This window comes from Leptonotus elevatus, chromosome 5, assembly GCF_054856555.1.
Source record: "Leptonotus elevatus isolate MCC_2025b chromosome 5, RoL_Lele_1.0, whole genome shotgun sequence".
Classification (NCBI taxonomy): domain Eukaryota; kingdom Metazoa; phylum Chordata; class Actinopteri; order Syngnathiformes; family Syngnathidae; genus Leptonotus; species Leptonotus elevatus.
This window is the reverse complement of record NC_141243.1, coordinates 16,336,165-16,354,392: the sequence shown is the minus strand read 5'-3', so window position 1 is coordinate 16,354,392 and position 18,228 is coordinate 16,336,165. Positions and strand designations below refer to the sequence as shown.

The following is an 18,228-nucleotide window of genomic DNA, read 5'->3' as shown; positions in this document are numbered from 1 at the left end:
TTGACAACGTTTGACCTTCCCCGATAACGTCACTCTCCTCTACTCATGTTGCGCCGACCCCCCTATCCATTCAGTACCCGGTGACAGCCAGCAATGAGCCAGCTATCTTCAAAGTTGGGCTCCATTTGGTGGTCTTGTGAATTGTCATATAGGTCTTCACATTGCGGATCCTGAGTTTGAAGTAATGTTGCCCTGAAGAAATAATTATGGAAGCTGCACAAAACAGATCCACCCCCATGCCTGTTTTTGTTGTTGTGTTTTAATAGTTAATTATGTGCAACTTAAACTGTTTGATTGACTTTTGTGAGTCCTTCATTTGTCTTTGCGTTGTCATGTGTCTGAAAATCTGTATTTCAAGCATCAGACTGGACTTCAGTTAAATACATTCCCCAGTCAGAGAGGAGATAAAGACAATCAGTCAGATAGTTTATCTTAACAGGCCTGAGCTAAGATTAGCTTGTATCCTGCTGCGGGGCTCGGATTTGTCTCTGATGAGTAATCTGTGACCTATTTGGGAATCCCAGAGATGCCCAAAGTAAAAGGGAACCCTCACCCTCTGTTACCAACAGCGATGAATGGACTTAGTAAAAGTACAAGAGTGTGCATATGACCCACACAAATAAAAGACTGGTGCTCCATGAAGACAAACAATTATAAGACAAAGTGTGTTTATTTTTTTGTAGTACACAATAAATAAATAAAAACAAGTCAGAGAAAAGCTAATGCATAATAATGTAAGTTAAAACAAAACAAAATGTATGTATTAAAGCCTGATATGTTCACTGACCTCTCTCACTGTGACAAAGATGTGAGCTCACACACACCTTAATTGTATAGTTCTGTCCATCGTTGTTGTCCCAAAAAGTAATACCCTGCCCTCCTGGTGAATAACTTAAGCAGAATTCTATCTTCCTCTTTGCATCAAGCACTTTGGGTATGTCTATGTCAAACTCAAAGATGTCTGTTTGCGGCCCTCCAAAGCGCTGCTGCAGGTACGTGCAGGGAACGTCTCTGTGGCTCTGCCATGAGTCAAAGGTGATACGCACACGCACATCTTTTTGGAAGCTGATGTTTTGGACTCGGGCGGTGCCTCTGACGGCTTGCTCGGTCACCGTGCAGTTCTCCAGGGTGACCATGTTCTCGGCAAGCTTGGCACGAAAAGCCTGGAAATTAGCGGAGGGCTGCGGGAAGCCGAGCGTGAGCCGGGTTCCCGGGCAGCAGGTGCTGACTGTGCAGCTGTAACCAGCCTCAGTCATCCGAACCAAACCCTGGAGGGACGGTAGAGGGTCCAAGTCGAAGCGGTCCTCTTCATCAGAAAAGATTCGCACATCTGCCAATGACTGGCCCTTGGAGTCAGCGAAAATCACATGCTTGTTCTTGACTGGCGGCAAAACCTCGTCGTCATCGGAATCTTCAAAGTCCTCAAGGTAACCCGCGAACGTCTGTGTTAGACCGACTTGGCGAAGGATGTCAGTTAATGCGGGCTTTGGAAGTGCGGAGCGGATGCAAGGTCGCAGGGGTTTCAGGATGGGCACCCAAACATGGGGACACAATTGTTTACGTTGGTTCAAACACAGCCTGACGGCGATCTCCATTAGTCCAGCTGATTGCGCCATTGAGCCAAGGCCAAATATGGGTAGGAGGCTTAAAAGAGACAAAATTGGGATTATGACTACGTTTTTTGTATGCGCATTTGCATTTCCACTTTGAGAGCACATGCACATGATCTCCATTAAGTTCTTACGTTGTGCTGGATGTCTCCATGCTGCTGGCGCGGTGCAGACAAGTCTTGACTACGAGGAAAACATGAGCGCGTTAGTAAACATAAAAAGTTTACAACGTCCCATCTTACTTACAAAATGGTGGACGGCCAGTGCTCCTGCGAGGTCCTTGTGCTCCCTTCACCCACAGCAGAATCTTGCCTGGCGTTCCATTTATACTCAACCAGCTATCTTGTTGTACTCCGCCCCCTCTGCTCTACTGACCATTTTGTTGGAGGTCGTCTTTTTCTTTGATTCCATGCAAGTGAGGAATTTCGTATTCAAGTGTGAGGATATCCATGTACTGGTACGTACAATGCACTGGGTTGCACACAGCTTTTGCAGTTTTGCAGCACTGGTAGTAACGTATAGTTGACCTACTAACAAGGATAAACGCTTGGTCTCATACATAGTCCTTAAGCTGGATATCAAGGACAATGGGAAAAAAAATGCCCAAATGGCTCGCCTTTAAATCATATGAGCATGTAGTTTAGTTCATAACTCAAAACACTCCGATATTGAAACGCCAAATAGCTTTCCTTACCAACCCCCCCTTCTAAAGAGCTGTTGTGGTCAAGGAATCAACACGGGTCATCTGTAAAATGCAGCACTCTGCTGGCTGGCTTGTGCCCTGAAGGGATCGGTTGTAGGTTGGCATGTGTGACGCCAAAGATTACAAGCCGCTCTCAGCATGCCTGTCGTCTAACGTGTCAGCCGCGGCTGCAGTCAGTGGGTGAAAGTGTGCGCTAGAAACCGGACACGCGTTGAGGTGTCGGGACGGAAATAAACATTTCCATCACGAGCAATGTGAGCCTTCAAATTAATTGCAAAATGGAGTTAAATGAATTTAAAATGTGATTGTGATAGTGAGGAGAATATTGAATGAGATGAAATTGTCACAATTGTTCATGTATGGTTTTAATGGTCACATTTAAAAATCCAGTTTCCAACATTCTATCAAACAAAATTAACCATCATTAATAATGTGGTCACGCTGGATTATTAAAATGATTCATCACAAAGAGAATGCCTTTCAGCTCAATTCAATCAGTACTCCATCCATTATCGGGTTTAATTATTTAGCAATTAGACTGAGCGCGCACAATGAACACTGATTGCCCCCCCCCCCCCCCCCCCCAGAAAATTACATAACGGCACCATTAGAGCAATTATGTCCCAGAGAAGACACGGTAACATAAAAATTAGAGGGCAGAAACGAAAAGACACACAATGGAACGAAACCTCTTCTTGGCGTCTCATCATGACGTATGGAAAACAAGTATAATTTACACAAAAAGGGAAAACTCAGACGAACCAGTTCACATGACGACAAAGAAAGATTTCTTATTGACACAAAAAAAATGCACAAATGCATTTTGTTTTTAAATTCACCATTCATTTCATTAAATGGATGTGCCTTAACCCCCTAAAAAAAATTGGCAAGGCAAATACATAATATTTTTTACATCACACCTCCTCTTCATCATTACGACGCAGTAACAGGAATCAATGTGAAGAAGATCAGCTGTGCCTGCATTTGTAGCTATGGGCCACAATTGGGACACCGCTCATGAGTCACATTGGAGCACAAGGTTTGAGTTGCGTCCAAATCTGTTTAAGTGTCTGCTACTTGTTTTACGACCTGTTGGGAGGCCAAAGCGTCCAGACCAGAAACAAGAACCTGCAACACAAAGTGCATTCTGTATTAGCTGCATTACATTGTTGAGTGAAGTTTACATTCACACTTCGGGACAATTCTAATTCTAATTCTAATCTCAATGTGAATACAAAGCTTACGTAAAATGAGCTGACAAACCGGACAGCATGTGCGTGAGTTTGAGGGGCAGCGTGGACTTGAGGCTTACTTACCTTGACATTTAAATCAACTGTGCGGCTCCACTTGAAATAAGCGGCGCTACGGTTCGATAGCGCATGAGATGCTGAGAGCCTTCTTCAAGATCCACAACGTACTCTCTGGGACAAGAGATGAAATTGTCAGTGATGTTGCTCATGTAAAAAAAATAAAAAAATAAAAGATCTTGTTCAGATTGCCCCAGAAGGCCGGAGTACCTTTGATCATCAGTTTCGGGCTCCACTAAGATGTTCTCTTGTCTCTCCTTCACTCGCAGGAATACAAAAGAATCCAGGCATGGCATTGGTACTGAGATGCCATCAGAATGTCATGAATAGGATCAGTATTCAAGTGAGTCTGCAAGCTATGTGTGCTAAAACTAGACCAGGTTAGAACACCGTACCTGCTCTGAGCATGTCAAGTGTCTGGAGGATGGGGGGCATGTGGCTCAGTGCCACAGACTTCAGGTGGCTTTCTGTGTTTGCGGCATACCTGGACAACACACGCATGTAAACGAGCAAAGTCCGGCACAGCCTGTGCTCGGATTCTGGTCCTATTTTAAAAATTATTGTTGCCATTTAAACTATGGAAATGGACATAAATCATAAAAAAAAGCATTAACAAGATTTGAAGTCACATTTTAACTGCACATCAAGTATACAAAATAAAATACTTGGCTCTCTAAATAGCACCATCGCGTGTACCAACTTCAAATACAGAGCTTAAGCGACATCAAAAATTGAACAGACAAAAACACGATTCAAATAAAATGTATTGCATGGTGTTACATTAAAAATGGTCCCAAAGTAAATGTTTGAAGATAAAACATTTCTAAATGAGTAAACTATAACTCAACTGTACAGCTACTGCAACAAGTCAGTGATTCTTTCGCCTACCACAAGAAGGAGCCCACGTACCACCAGTGACACTTGTACCACATTTTGGGAATCACAGTTCCCAAAGCTTAAAAAAATTAGTTTAAGGCAAGCTACACAATATTTCCAATGTCCCATGTTGTCTAAAATTGCTACAGTATCTCCAACTAAAAACTAATCACAGTTTTGTTGGTTGCTATCGTGATTGTGCCATGTTACCATGAATTATTTAGTAAATAGTTTTTTCCTAATCATCTATTTTGAGATTTGAGACTACTTTTAAAGGATCTGCAGGAACCCTGTCAACAATGGACAATGTATGCTTTTCAATAAACTAGTGCTGTCAAAGTTAAAGTGTTAACTGATTAATTAATCACAAAAAAATATTGCATTAATCATGAATTAACACAGATTAATCGCACTATTCATTTTGACCATAGATGATCCTTTAGCGTGACAGCGGATGGCTACGTTAAAGGTAGCACAGGTTGTGTTTGAGCAATAAACATAATTACACGCATTAAAGTAAAGCATTAAATAAATGTTTGCGTATCACATTTGGAATATGTGTTTATGTCAAAATATTGGGGTCATTTTAAGTTATGCAAGTAATTAACTGATTAGAAAAAAAAAGGAGGATGAACGTGTGCAGTGGATCCCAAAATTTTAAAAAGGTTCTCATAACATTAATTGTCCAAAAAATTAACACATAACTCGGTGCTCTTCAAATTTGAAAAAAAAATGTTGATAAAAAAGCCTTTTTTATTAAGCAATCAAAATTCTAAGATGTGATTATTCTGATTAAAAATGTAATTGTTTGACAGCTCTACAATAAACCTAACTTCCTGGAGCGATATTAGGAATCGTAGAGTTTCTCCAGGTATTCCATCTACCTATTACCCATGCAAAACTCCAGAAAGGAACTGTGAGGCAGACGTGCTAACCACAAGGCCAGCGGGCATGCTGACTCTTAAATGAGGAAACTTGAGGACTTTTTGCTTTTTAGGCTCTGACTTACCCGCAACCCGAATCACAACAAGCCGTATAGAAAATGGATGAATATACTTTCGAGGTTCCAATGTACTGTACGATACTGTGCTCACTCTTTAGCAAAGGCGAATTCCTCAGGTGAAAGAAGCGCCGGTTCTCCTTTACTGCGAGACTTCTCCCTCTCAAGGACATGCGGAAAGAACTTTTCAATCTAAACACAAACAAAAACAAGGCCATGCTGTCAAAGAGTATTTAGCAACATTGATGTGCGCTCAAATTTGATGAACTGTTTGACCTTCTGCAGCCGAGAGCGCAGGTAGCTGCACAGCACAAAACGGATGCGGTCAATCTCCATGCGATGGATGCTGGCCTTGGGGTCGCCTTTCTTTACCCTTTGCAAGTTTGCTTCCTGGATGAGAGTGTGATATACAAACATAAAACATCATGGATAAAAAAAGAAATCCCTGCAGCTCTTACAATGTTGCTGTTGGCCTCTTTGCAGCCACCATGGCACATTTTGTTCTCGGCTTTCCATGAATTTTTCAACATGTGATGACGATGGTCTTCACTGTGTTTCATTGTATAGTTAATGTTTTGGAAATTATTCCGTACGCTATCCTGACCGATGCCTTTGAACAATGATATCTCTCGTATGCTGTGGAAGCCCCAAAATATCAAAAACAACAAAAGTCTACTAGAAAATCTGAACTGCAGGCACTTCAATTAGTGTGCTTACTAGGTTTAATTGAGAGTGCTTAATTCTGAACACAGCCACCTCTCCAGTTATAAGAGAGTGTGCACACGTTTCACTAGCCCAGTTGTTTATTTTGTATTCATCACTCCCTTTTTCTCTCTCTTCAATTTAGTTGTACAGGTTATAGATCACATTAATGGTGGGATAATATTTTTAATCATTTATCTTGGTCTCATTCTTTATATAAAAAAAGGGTGTACTTGTGCCACTTGTTATATATTTTTAAGCTCCTCCCAAATCTATCTATATATTGCTATTTGCTCATCTGGTGTCGCCTGTTTGTTTATGCCTGGAGTCTGTAACTAAAAGTTGAACATGTCATGGTCCACAAAGTCAGTTTGATAATATGTGCGTGAACGTGCAAGCAAACCGAAAGAAACGGTGATGCTGCAGGTCGATGGGTCAGGTAGTCGGCAGTGCTCACTAGTTACCATAGTTACAGCGCAGAGTCTAGAAACTACTCTGAACATTTATTCAAAATGGCTGCAACTCAATTACACCTAGGAGGATTTAAGTTTCTCTTGAGCATGTATGTTTTTTAAAAGGGGTTTAAATGTACCATGTGTGTGAGCTGCTCCATGACACACTCGACCACCTCGGACTGGTTGGCCAGCAACTCCGGTGAGAATTTTTCATTTAGCCAAGCCTGTGATAGACATAAACATCACAACGGGGCCAGTATTGTTCATTATATCTACAAACTACAACTCACCTCCTCCAGTTTCGCGATTAAGACGGCCGGGGTCATGTCATCCTCCTGACATTCTTCTTGGCTGATGTCGTTGTCAGACAGCAAATCCGACATGATTTCTCCTTAGCAAAAGTGCCCGGAAAATAAAGTTAGCTCACGCGTAAACGGTGTGTTATTGGGTTGAGTTATAATTTCGAACGGTAGTTCGGCGTAAGTTTGGTTGCTTCATTTGCTAGCCAAACATACGAGGGAGTAAAAGTCACTTGTTTATTCGCGCCATGCGGCTGTTCTCGCGAGATTGTTGATTTCGTTTTTCAACCCGTTTTTAGACTGCAAGGCATAGCTTGTTCAGGTCTACTGTTCACACGTTGTACTGTACATTACATGAGTACATTTGTTGTTATTTTATAACAGCAACTGAAACACTAGCGTTTGTATGCAGTTGTTGTTTGTCCTTGTTGAGAGGTAAAAATAAAATAAAATAAAAATAAACAGGGCTTTATGTTTTGTAACTATGATAGTGAGTCCCAATAGAAGGACTGTACAGGAATGCTGAAGCATGGTATGACATGCCATATTGATTTTTTTGACTATTCAAAGTTTTACCATATTATCACACACATACAAAAGTATAAATCTAAGTAGGCTTACTGTATTTTTTGCACAAAGATTAATGTAGCTCCCAGATTGCCATATGCATCAATGCATCATTTTCATACTATAATACGGATGTTAACGTTTTAATTAAATCATTATGATTGTATTTATCATTTTCCATGATTCACAAGCTGGTTGGAATTGGTATTTTTTTTGTGATTATTAATTTTCCCCAGAAGAATAAAGCTGAAAAAGAGTTTGAAAACTGCCAAGTTGACAAAAACTAAAAATAAGATTGAGCAGAGCTCAAACATTTTTAATGTGTAAAACAATATTCTTACTGCATATGATTATTGTCTCAGCACTGCATGGAAACATAGTCATGGGTTAAACATGACACGAGAGAAGATCTTGTGAGCACTCTGCTAAGACACAGATAGATAGGTGTCAATCAAAGGAACTGAAAATTAAAATTACACTTTTTTTTTCTCTCCTCTGTCAGTAAAATTCCACTACCATCAGAAGCTATGTGGCATGTGAAAAGAAGGTCAAACAGTTACTTTGTGCCTGAAAAGGACTTTGATACAAATGTGAATTTCCCTTCTGTGGTTCCAATCGCTGATGTTATCTTCTTTGAAAAGAGATGGGTGAAACTATGACATAGATTCAGGTCAAGTACGGCTTCTTATCTGAAGGGCAACATAACCCTAAATAGTTCAAAATGACAATTCCGATTTATATATATATATATATATATATATATATATATATATATATATATATATATATATATATATATATATATATATATATATAATTTCCATTTAGATTTTTTTAATACATTTTTTTAATTGTATCTTTTTTATTCGTTTTTATTTCCATTTTTAGTCATTTAGTATTTTTTTTTTTTTAGTTATTTAATTATTTTTAATTTTGGCAGTTTTGGTCCTCATAGTATCGCGCCTCTCACCCAACGTCAGCTTGGAATAATGATTAATAAATGAATGAGCACAAAGAAAATGGATGGATGGATGAAATAATTTATTTGGGGTTACAAATTGTGATACATTGCTAACTTCATTAGTCGGATGGCACTGATGATCCCGTCCCAATTTACTCACAAATATACTTCCTAAGAAGTCTAAGGCCCTACAGTAGTTGAGCAAAAAATTATTCTGTTGTATCAATGGCAACAGCTGGATACAACGGTTAATTGTACCTTCTGTCTATTATATGTAGTAGATGAATCATATTCCCACGGCATGCCTGATGATCACATGACACTCTAATGACACGTGGTTCTAATAAATCATGGTCATGAATCTATTTTCCATAAATAAAAATCGCTTGACGCTTGAAAATTAAAGGAAAGAATTATAGTTTGTGTTGCGTATAAAATGTGGGGATCGTGTATGAAGCGTGGGGACCCCACAGAGGGATGGCGTACGGGTACGGGTAGATGAGAGCAGAGTGAGGCGAGCTGACAGGAACGTGGCGGTACGGGAGCTGAGACGGAGGTATTCTCATTCTGGGGAGGAAGGCCGGCTGCTGCAGCGTGCTCCGGAGATGAGAGTCTCTCGTGTCGTAAAATGGCGAGTGGGATCGCCTCTGCTGGCCGGGAGCAAACTTTGTTGACATTGCCCTGAACGATTCCCGCGGCAGTGGCAGCGGCAGCGGAGAGATGTTTTTGAAAGATTTGCTGTGATGCGTCAAAGCGCCGTGTTGGACCCTGTGGCCTGGCCGGATAGGAGCGGGCCGCGGTAGCGGTGTCGATTTTGTCAACATTTTGATGAAACCAGAGGAAGATGTTGGAGCACAGTCCGACTTCAATTCGGTCGAGGAATATGTGAGGTCTTTGCTGGCAACTTTTGCTTCTCTAATGTGTTCTTTACTCGCTCCCGCTGGATCTTTTGACAATTCTCGTATGAGTTTGTCATTATTTCGCATGCAACATTCAGGGGCCAAATCTGAGCGTAAAGCAGAGTTATTTTCCTCCTCTGATGAGATGGAGCGCGGCGACGGGCTCCTGGAGGAGAAGGAGGAGGAAGAGAGCGGGCGAGGCGAGCCGTCAGAGGAGTCGCACTTGTGACCGCCAAAGGCGGGAGACGCGGAGCGCTGGATAACAGAAGGCCTCTCCCTCTCGCCCTGCGGATTCGCTCGAAGGCTAGCCTGTGCTACGCGTTTCTTTTTCTCCAGAGGAGAGATGACCTCTCCGACAGCTGAGGAGATGTTCGCCGGCCAGGGTGTTGCTGCGGGGCCGTGCGTCAGGTGGGAATATGCGTAAAGGTCAGGGCTTAGGGGCACTTGTGGCTGCTGCCAGAGAGCAGAACCAGGATGCGCCGCTGCTTCACTCTGACCAGCAGCCTCCGAAAGCAGCTTCTGCAAAATAAAACATTTGAAAATGTGAATAAATTCTCATCTGCTTTTATCCAGCGTGATGTGATACCTCGCTGTCCGCCTTGCTTTCCCCCTTCCACTCTGCTTTTATTTTTCCTCCCGAATTCCTTTTATAAGGCTTCCTTGGTTTGTTGAGAGGCAGAGGCATATCATCTTCTCCTTTTAAGTGTCTTTCATAGGGCAACACCAGCCTGCACCGTGAGCCAAACTGTATGGTTAACCATGAAATGATACATGAAATCAGCTGAGAAGAGATGAATGGCTCTACCTCTCATAGTGCCTGCGAGTGCAGGTTGCAGCGCTGGTGCTACCGGGACTCCCGCCCAGTTCGTCGTACACTTTCTTCCACAGGCGTCGTGCTGTCACCTGTTGACGAGAACACTTTGTGACACGTTTTTATTTTTATTTGTGCAGTCTTACACTTTGTGTTGTTGAATTTGTGTTAAAACCAAAAACACAACACACTTGCCATTTTGACTGAATACACTTGCCCTGGAGAATTGCGATGGAAATAGTCATCTTGGGGGGCGGCCATTTTGTCAATTGCTGTTCGATTGAAAATGACATCACAATAGCTTAACGACCAATCATGGCTCTGCTTTAGGAACCAGATGAGCCATGATTGGTTGCTACCTGAGCCCCGAGCAATTGTGATGTCATTTTCAGTCGATAGCAAGTGACAAAATGGCCGCCTTCAGAGATGGCTGAAAATGGGTGGCTTTTGCTGCTTAACTGATATTCCACAAATATTAATCAGAATACTGTGTTTAAACTAGTGTGGGACCTTCCCTTAAGACCATTTTCAAATAGTAGAGAAGACGGAATTGACAAAATGGCCCCTCTTTTAATCATGCCTTAGTACAGGTTTCCCCAATTCCAGTCTTTGAGGACCAAAGTCCTGATATTAAAGCTCAAGATCGTTATCAGGCATGCTAATGAGCTGATTATATGAATCAGGTGTGCTAGTGGGCGGACACATCTAAAACCTGCAGGGCTCCGGACCTCGAGTGCTAATTTTATGACGCCCACTAGAAGGAGCCAAAATGTTAATATTGTTCTGCAAATGTATTTAATCACGTGTATGCGTTCTGTATTTAACACAAACTCTCATCATTTAAATATCAGGTACATAAAATTAGTGTATCAATTACATCCTAAGATTTAACATTTGTTTTCAGTGAACGATGGAGTTTCATGACTATAGCAGCGACGTAACTAGAATTTATACATCAATTGCAACGTGCCATAGTAAAGTTGGCTTACAGTAAAAAAATGTATGAAAAACACTTGTAGGCTATAATGATAAAATAATAAAATGAAAATGAGTTTGAATGGTGGCAACTGAGCAGCCGCATGTGCAAGTGGGGCAACAAATGAAATGAACAAAAAAAATCTTGCAGATTAATGATTCACATATTGTAATCCATTTAGTGATGTGTAGGAAAAATGTGTGGTTAGTAATGTGTCTGCCTCTTTTTTTTTTTTTCTAACTCAACACTGTCCTTTCTCTGACAATGTGGGCCAGCACAGCTTCTACTTGATGAACATCCATCTGTGTTGTTTGCACCAGCGAATACTTCCACGCAGTAGATTGACTTACTGAATTGTATCCACCCAATTTCTCAACTGCCTTGTAGATCATCCAAAGGTCAACTAGGGAGTAAAAACAAACATGTAAGAACCACTCGGCATTCCTACAGTGACGAGCAGTCACAAACTCACTCTGTTTGAATCCCAAATGTGGGATCCTTTCAATGGGTGAGCCTCTTTCCTTCATGAAGGAGTGCAGACTTGATACAAATGACTTCTCCGTCGTGCGCAGCAGGCTGGGTTGCGATCCTTCCTTACATTTGTCATGGACCTCAGTGGCGGGTGGAGATGTCTGAGATGGAAAAAACACTACATTAGGATATCCGTCCATCTGTCTGTCTGTCCGTCCAACCATCCATCATTCATCCATCCATCCATCATTCATCTGTCCATCCATTCATCCATCCATTCATCCATCCACTCATCCATCATTCATACATCCGTTCATACATCCGTTCATCCATCCGTCCATCCATCCATCATCCATCCATCATTTATCCATCTATCATCATCATCCATCATTCATCTGTCCATCCATCATCCATCCATCTGTTCATCCACCCATCATCCATTCATCTGTCTGTCCATCCATCCATCATTCATCCATTCAGCCATTCATCCATTCACCCATTCATCCGTTCATCCAGCCATCCATCATTTATCCATCTATCATCATCATTCATCTGTCCATCCATCATCCATCCATCCATCCATCATTCATCCATCTGATCATCCATCCATCCATTCATCTGTCTGTCCATCCATCCATCCATCCACCATTCATCCATTCATCCATTCATCCATCATTCATCCATCTGTTCATCTGTCTGTCCCTCCATCCATCCATCCATCCATCATTCATCTGTCTGTCCATTCATCCACCCATCCATCCATCCATTCATCTGTCTGTCCAACTATCCATCCATCCATCATTCATCTATCCATCCATCTGTCCGTCCATCCATTCATCCATCTGTTCATCCATCCATTCATCTGTCTGTCCAACTATCCATCCATCCATCCATCCATCATTCATCTGTCCGTCCATCCATCCACTTTATTCATCACATGTGGAAAATTAAATTGTGACAGCAGCATATTCACACATGTACCGGTATACTACAAACCAAAAGTGTAAGAAGTTACGTTACATGTTGGTACAATGTAAGTAATAAATATTATATAATGTTACTGCAATATTTGTACACATGGTTTGAAACTGGGAAGTAGAATATTAATGACAATGAGATATAAAAAATAATATGGTTAATGGTTAGGGATGGGTGAGTACCGATACCAGGTATCGGTATTGTATTGTATTGTTGTATTTTATTGTATCAGTACTTATTTTGTGGCTATTTTATGATCAACAACTAGAAATTAGAAGAATAAAAAATTACCATTAAGGTTAAGGAAAAACGCTATATTGGGATATATATGTAAGTCTTTATTTGAAATTAACTGTCATATTTTTTGGGCAAGTTTTAAGTATCAAAAGTTTTATGTATCAAAAGTACTAGTAGTATAGGTTCTTAGTATCAGTAGGTACTCAAGAGTTGAGTACTCATACTGGTATCGGTCTGAAAAAGAGTGGTATCGAACATCCCTGATAATGATAAATAGTCATTCACAGCATGACTGTTCTAAAAACCAGTAATGGGAGATTGCGATTTTCTAGAAATATTGTATAACTGATCATTTCATAATGTAAACACTTGCAAAGCATAATAGTATGGAGGCCCAAAGGTGACATGGAAGAAAAATGATTTGCATTTGCTCGTAATCATCACAAATCTCTTACACATTTCACTTTGACACATTTCAGACTGCCCACAAACTTGGTGAAAGGAATTGACAATGTCAGTATTTGTGGTTTGCAAGGAAGTAGAAATGAAACAATGAGAGTCTGCACCAAAGTGTCTTATTGGAGAAGTTTAGCAGCACTTGAAGACGAGAAGCTGCTATTAAAAGTGTCCCATGTGCACATGACATTGCGTGTGAACAATTGTTACCGGGCAAATATCGGCGGGTGTAAACTGTTGCCACAGTGAAAAGGATGACGGTGAGTCAGGGCGAGTATTCAAACACGAAACTTCACATTGGGGATCGGACCATCACTTTCGATAGATTGGAAGTATGAAAAACCACAATGGACGCTGTTGATATCTCCATTTGACTCAACACATCAAGATTTTTAGATTTTTTCAAAAATAATTTGAGGGCAGCCGCTATACAACAAACAGCTCAAGGTAGTTTCATGTTGAATCAAGTTCCTCTCTGTGGTTCCTGGTTCCGAGAAGTCGGCCGGCACAGTGAGTAATAGTGAAGGTGCGAGGCCTCCAGGCGAGCCCCGACTGAGTCAGCCTCTATCTGCCCGGCACTGCTCTTTCCAGTTTTGCCGTTCCGCTCTTTGAACCTCCCGGTGGTCTACTTCATCACACACGGCTCACTGATCCAAAATGAGAGTTCTCTCTGCTTCTAAACCTCCGAAGAGCCGCGGCAAAACTGTTATACATTTGCATCCGTGGACTTCTGCTTTCCGTTATACTGTTTCATAAATGATACTGTTCCCAATAGACAACCAAGCAGATCAGTCCATTTCATAAGGATATAGTATTTTTTGTTTTCATTGTCAAAGTTGTGATTAGTACTAAACGACACACTGTTGTCAAGTTGCACGGCAATCGGTTTGGAAAGTTATGTGTTAGGGGTGGGGATCTTTGAATGTCTTATGGTCTGCGATTCGATTCAGAATCGACTTTCGATTCGGAACGATTTTTGATTCAAAATGATTTGATTGACAATGATTTTTGCTTCAATCTATAGATGTACAAGGAATTGTAATGATCTACTCCAGTCTGACTCGCTAATGCTAATTAGCGCGCTACTCGCGGTACTTTTATCACTCAAAAGAACGGCTCCACATTGAAAAAAAAAACTTTCATTGGAATAACTTGATCGTGACGTTTTCCTTCTACTCTCTAATGTGGCTACAACTTAACAGTGTATTAGACCGCGTGAAACCACACTGCCCCTTAGTGGCCAAACCGGGTACAACATGAACAGCGCTCCAATAAAAAGGTACAGACAAAGGCAAGACAGTATAAAACAATTTAAATAAAATTTATTTTGGGACATTTAAAATCTATTCTGAATCGTACCAAATGAGAATCGTGATTTTTATGAGAATAAATTTTTGGGCACCCCCCTAATATATATATATATATATATATATATATATATATATATATATATATATATATATATATATATATATATATATATATAAACTAATAAAAACTGAACAAAGACAAGGCGTTGTAAAAACAAAAGCAAATTAACAAATCATGCTCTAGAAACTCATTAAAATTACAGAATTAAAAAAACAAGAAGTCAAAAGGAAATAAAAATGAACTATAATGAAAACTCCAAATCTATCATAACGCTGGTTGGGCTTTTATCGTTTTTCGCTGTTCCAAATTGGTTTTGGAAACTACACTGGATTCTCTCTGTACCAACTGCAGCTGTTGATTTCAAACTTTTGACAAACTCCGCGTGGGTGACATTGCCACAGCTCGCCTCAACAAGGCTGGTCAAAGGTCAGCGTAGAAACCACAGGCCTGAGAAAATGCGCAGAACTAATCTGCGTTCCTCATATCGCAGCTCGTTCTCAGTTGCCAGAACTTTCAATTCAGTTCCTGTACCAAGAACTGAATTGTACCTTCAAAGAAGAATCACGCGCCCCTTGTTACTCATTTCACAAGCGGAGCAGAAACGACACATACCATCAAGCGCGTCAAATTGGCGGCCCTTATGAAATTCGGCAAAAAAGGGAAACGAGAATGCATCTATGTGTGTAGTCACGTCTGCAGTCACACATCAACTGTAAGTGATGAAAATAGCTTTCTTACCTCGCCCGCCGTCTCCATATCTTCTTCACTGACCGCCGTCACACGCTCCTCCTCATGAGCTGAACGACAAAAACAATATGTTTTGTTACTGTAATTCACTTTGCATCACATAATATGCTATCGTTTGAATGGAATATGTGTTGGGCATAATTGTCGTAATATTCCAACGGTCGTGTGAACATATTGTCGCCGGAGTCTGATATGAAACCACAGGTAACAAACCACTTCCTGCTTATGAACACCAAGCTCTTGTGTGCACCGCTGCATGATATTGTTAAGCACACGCTAGACTGTACATCAGCCTCAATATTTCATCGAATATCTGAATTTCATATCATGAGGTATTCATTTAACAGGATGTTTCTTATTGGGCTTGTCATTTCCAGTTGTGTTCACTGCATGACATCATTATTAAAAAAAATTGTCTAGACTGTATTAATGTAAAACAAAAAACAACAACAACAAAAAAAAGATTTTTTTGTAAGTGTTGCCACTGACACGGATGCTTGTGAAACACCGACTACTACTTGCTATACATTATTTGACTCCGATGAAAATATACATTTGTATATGTTTTTAAAATCCACACATTGGAGAAAATGAAACTTACATTTTCAAAAGAATGAAAGTCCCTTCAAGCCCGAGGCGTCCGCTCTCATCGCTTCAACCGCCGTATCGTTTTGTGTGTAAAACCAATATGCTCCTTTTGAGATCGCTTGCTTCCTGTGCTGCGGCTTCGAATTCGAATTCTGCTTTCAATATAACCCCCGACTTCTCTATTTCATCTATGGGAGTTGTATTAAAAAAAAAAAAAAAGCATCGCTTCGAGTTGAAAGTTCATTAAGCCAAATCATTTATTTTAATAGCTCATCAAAGCCATTTATATTAAATATACTTTATGATACGACTCATTGTCTTTTCACAGGACACATTATGTTACGTAAAAAAAAAAAAAAGAAGTGATTCTCACCCATCTCTTGAGGATGTCTTCCAAAGGGAGTGTAATTTGTGACTGTATACATCTGGCATTGACTTGTGATGTCTCTTACACTGCACACACTCATTGGTTGACGCGTATCACACACTCACACCAGGATTTTTTTCTCCTCTTACTAAGATCTGAACTCTTACAGTGTGTCACGCCTCTAGATAACCGTAGTTCATATTGACATGCATTGGACGTGAATTACTCATGTGGGTTTTTTACCCCCTCACGGGTTTGACACACACGATGACGATTTCGGGTTCATTTGTATTCAAACCAGTTTGCGTTCTTGTCATTGTTGTCTGATTGATGAGTCTTGTCTGTTATTTTCTTCATCATTTAATGATTCATAATTTAATTAATAATAATTTAGACAAATCAAAAAGTAATAATAATTAATTAATAGTTTTACCATAATAATTTAATCTACTTAATACTTTATGAAGTGCTTGCCAAAAAATCTGAGTGCCTTTCTTAATATGACAACAAAATTAAAATATTTAAGAAAATACATGAAACCAGCATATTAAAAAACTTGCAAAAAACACAATGTCTTATAAATAAAAAATATATTGCTTCTAGAACAAAGACAATTAATTATGATGATTTATATAACAAGTTGATACTGTGCATAAAAGTTTTCCAGAATTAGCATACAGATTTTTATTTATTTATTCATTTATTTTTAGAGCTCAATTGAGTTAGTATTAAGACAAAAAAAAAATCATACCATGAGGAATTTTGAGTTAAAATTATTTTTTATTTATTATTATTATTTTTTGGGGTGAATGGACATCTTCTAGTTGCAAATGACACAAAACGCGGCACGTTACTTATCTCTATGATTAGGTATGGGTGAGTACCGATACCAGGTATCGGTATCAGGCTGATACCGGGCTTATTTCAAGGTTTCGGGTACTCGCGACATTGGCCGATACCATTATCGGTCGAAAGAAGTTGTACATCAAAATATTTTGATTGGGACTTTTATTTATTTATTTATTTATTTATTTATGTATTTATGTGTTTATGTATTTATGTATTTATGTATTTATGTATTTGTTTATTTAAACAAAATGGCGTGTGCCCCAGAATTGTCTGGGATAAGTCATAAGTAAGTCATAGTGAAGTGATTAATTCAACTATTTGATCTTATATTTAATTTTGCAGCATCAAACATCTTAAAATCTATAAGATCCTGTAACATATTCTTCATCTTAACAAAGATGAAGCAACAACTTTAAAATATATATATATTTTTAAGTTAATGGCTTGTTTTAATGGAAAAAAATACACACACAAAAACAAACAAACAGAGATTGCGTTGTAACAACTTCCATGATCCAAGTAGCGAACTTGCAGCTGCAAGGCATGCCACTCATCGACGGTCTGAAAGAATCAGGTCAGTCTCATCTCTACTCAGCCTCTTATATCGCTCCACATTTTCCCCATGACCGACAACAAGCAAACGTACTCTCAAATAACACACAAACACATGCGTCAAGCTGCAGCTCAGTGTGTCCACATTTCCTCTCCGCGTGTTTGAACTGTGAGAGCAGATAGACATTTCAATGACATTTCAAAATCAGCCTTTTAGTCAATGTCACAATAACAAAATGTCCGATTGTACTTTTTGGAAGTTGAAATGACATGAAGTCATTGAAATCAGTGTTGAAGGTTGTGCTTTTGTTTGCGGCTCACAACAGCAAGACTACAAAGATGTCAAATATAGTGTGAAATGAGTCACCTTCTTGAGAACAAACGCAGCTTCCCCTTTTAAATGCCTGTAGTCAACAGTAAATTTTTCCACCGTGAAGTTATTGATG

The 18,228-nt window shown here is 39.9% G+C and overlaps 3 protein-coding genes across 4 annotated transcripts; all 3 read right to left on the bottom strand.

Annotated features, from left to right (window-relative positions):
* Window positions 1-779: 779 nt before the first annotated feature.
* Window positions 780-2,566, bottom strand: ppp1r3c2b (protein phosphatase 1 regulatory subunit 3C2, duplicate b). Its single transcript, XM_086075761.1, has 2 exons — window positions 1,745-2,566; window positions 780-1,644 (listed from the first exon to the last, which is right to left on the bottom strand). Exons 1-2 carry the CDS (start codon window positions 1,762-1,764, stop codon window positions 780-782), a joined length of 885 nt encoding a protein of 294 aa, XP_085931887.1. The 5' UTR covers window positions 1,765-2,566.
* A 352-nt stretch (window positions 2,567-2,918) lies between these two features.
* On the bottom strand, window positions 2,919-7,206 carry gins4 (GINS complex subunit 4 (Sld5 homolog)). Its single transcript, XM_086076329.1, has 8 exons — window positions 6,944-7,206; window positions 6,791-6,877; window positions 5,773-5,886; window positions 5,591-5,688; window positions 4,016-4,104; window positions 3,831-3,921; window positions 3,630-3,734; window positions 2,919-3,441 (listed from the first exon to the last, which is right to left on the bottom strand). Exons 1-7 carry the CDS (start codon window positions 7,034-7,036, stop codon window positions 3,638-3,640), a joined length of 669 nt encoding a protein of 222 aa, XP_085932455.1. The 5' UTR covers window positions 7,037-7,206; the 3' UTR covers window positions 2,919-3,441; window positions 3,630-3,637.
* Window positions 7,207-8,582: 1,376 nt separating this feature from the next.
* On the bottom strand, window positions 8,583-16,519 carry arid5a (AT-rich interactive domain 5A). Of its 2 annotated transcripts, none has more exons than XM_086076505.1 (7): window positions 16,388-16,519; window positions 15,418-15,476; window positions 11,639-11,798; window positions 11,517-11,569; window positions 10,185-10,282; window positions 9,966-10,107; window positions 8,583-9,898 (listed from the first exon to the last, which is right to left on the bottom strand). In XM_086076505.1, the coding sequence occupies exons 1-7, from the start codon at window positions 16,479-16,481 to the stop codon at window positions 8,894-8,896; spliced, it is 1,611 nt and encodes a 536-aa protein (XP_085932631.1). In that variant the 5' UTR covers window positions 16,482-16,519; the 3' UTR covers window positions 8,583-8,893. The 2 variants fall into 2 exon arrangements, with proteins under 2 accessions (XP_085932631.1, XP_085932632.1); XM_086076506.1 differs by lacking the exon at window positions 16,388-16,519 and adding an exon at window positions 16,028-16,344 and having other exon boundaries at window positions 8,584-9,898.
* Between the last annotated feature and the right edge of the window lie 1,709 nt (window positions 16,520-18,228).

What these genes read in the sequence shown, in the direction of transcription:
- ppp1r3c2b (XM_086075761.1), bottom strand. Translation starts at nt 1,764, where the DNA reads ATGGAGACATCCAGCACAAC. An exon ending in ATGGAGACATCCAGCACAAC is followed by an intron (nt 1,645 to 1,744) that starts GTAAGAACTTAA and finishes GTCTCTTTTAAG; the next exon opens with CCTCCTACCCATATTTGGCC.
- gins4 (XM_086076329.1), bottom strand. Translation starts at nt 7,036, where the DNA reads ATGTCGGATTTGCTGTCTGACAACGACATCAGCCAAGAAGAATGTCAG. An exon ending in TAATCGCGAAACTGGAGGAG is followed by an intron (nt 6,878 to 6,943) that starts GTGAGTTGTAGT and finishes TGTCTATCACAG; the next exon opens with GCTTGGCTAAATGAAAAATT. An exon ending in TGGAGCAGCTCACACACATG is followed by an intron (nt 5,887 to 6,790) that starts GTACATTTAAAC and finishes ACTCTCATCCAG; the next exon opens with GAAGCAAACTTGCAAAGGGT.
- arid5a (XM_086076505.1), bottom strand. Translation starts at nt 16,481, where the DNA reads ATGAGTGTGTGCAGTGTAAGAGACATCACAAGTCAATGCCAGATGTAT. An exon ending in AATTGGGTGGATACAATTCA is followed by an intron (nt 10,283 to 11,516) that starts GTAAGTCAATCT and finishes TCTCGTCAACAG; the next exon opens with GTGACAGCACGACGCCTGTG. An exon ending in AAAGCAAGGCGGACAGCGAG is followed by an intron (nt 9,899 to 9,965) that starts GTATCACATCAC and finishes TTTATTTTGCAG; the next exon opens with AAGCTGCTTTCGGAGGCTGC.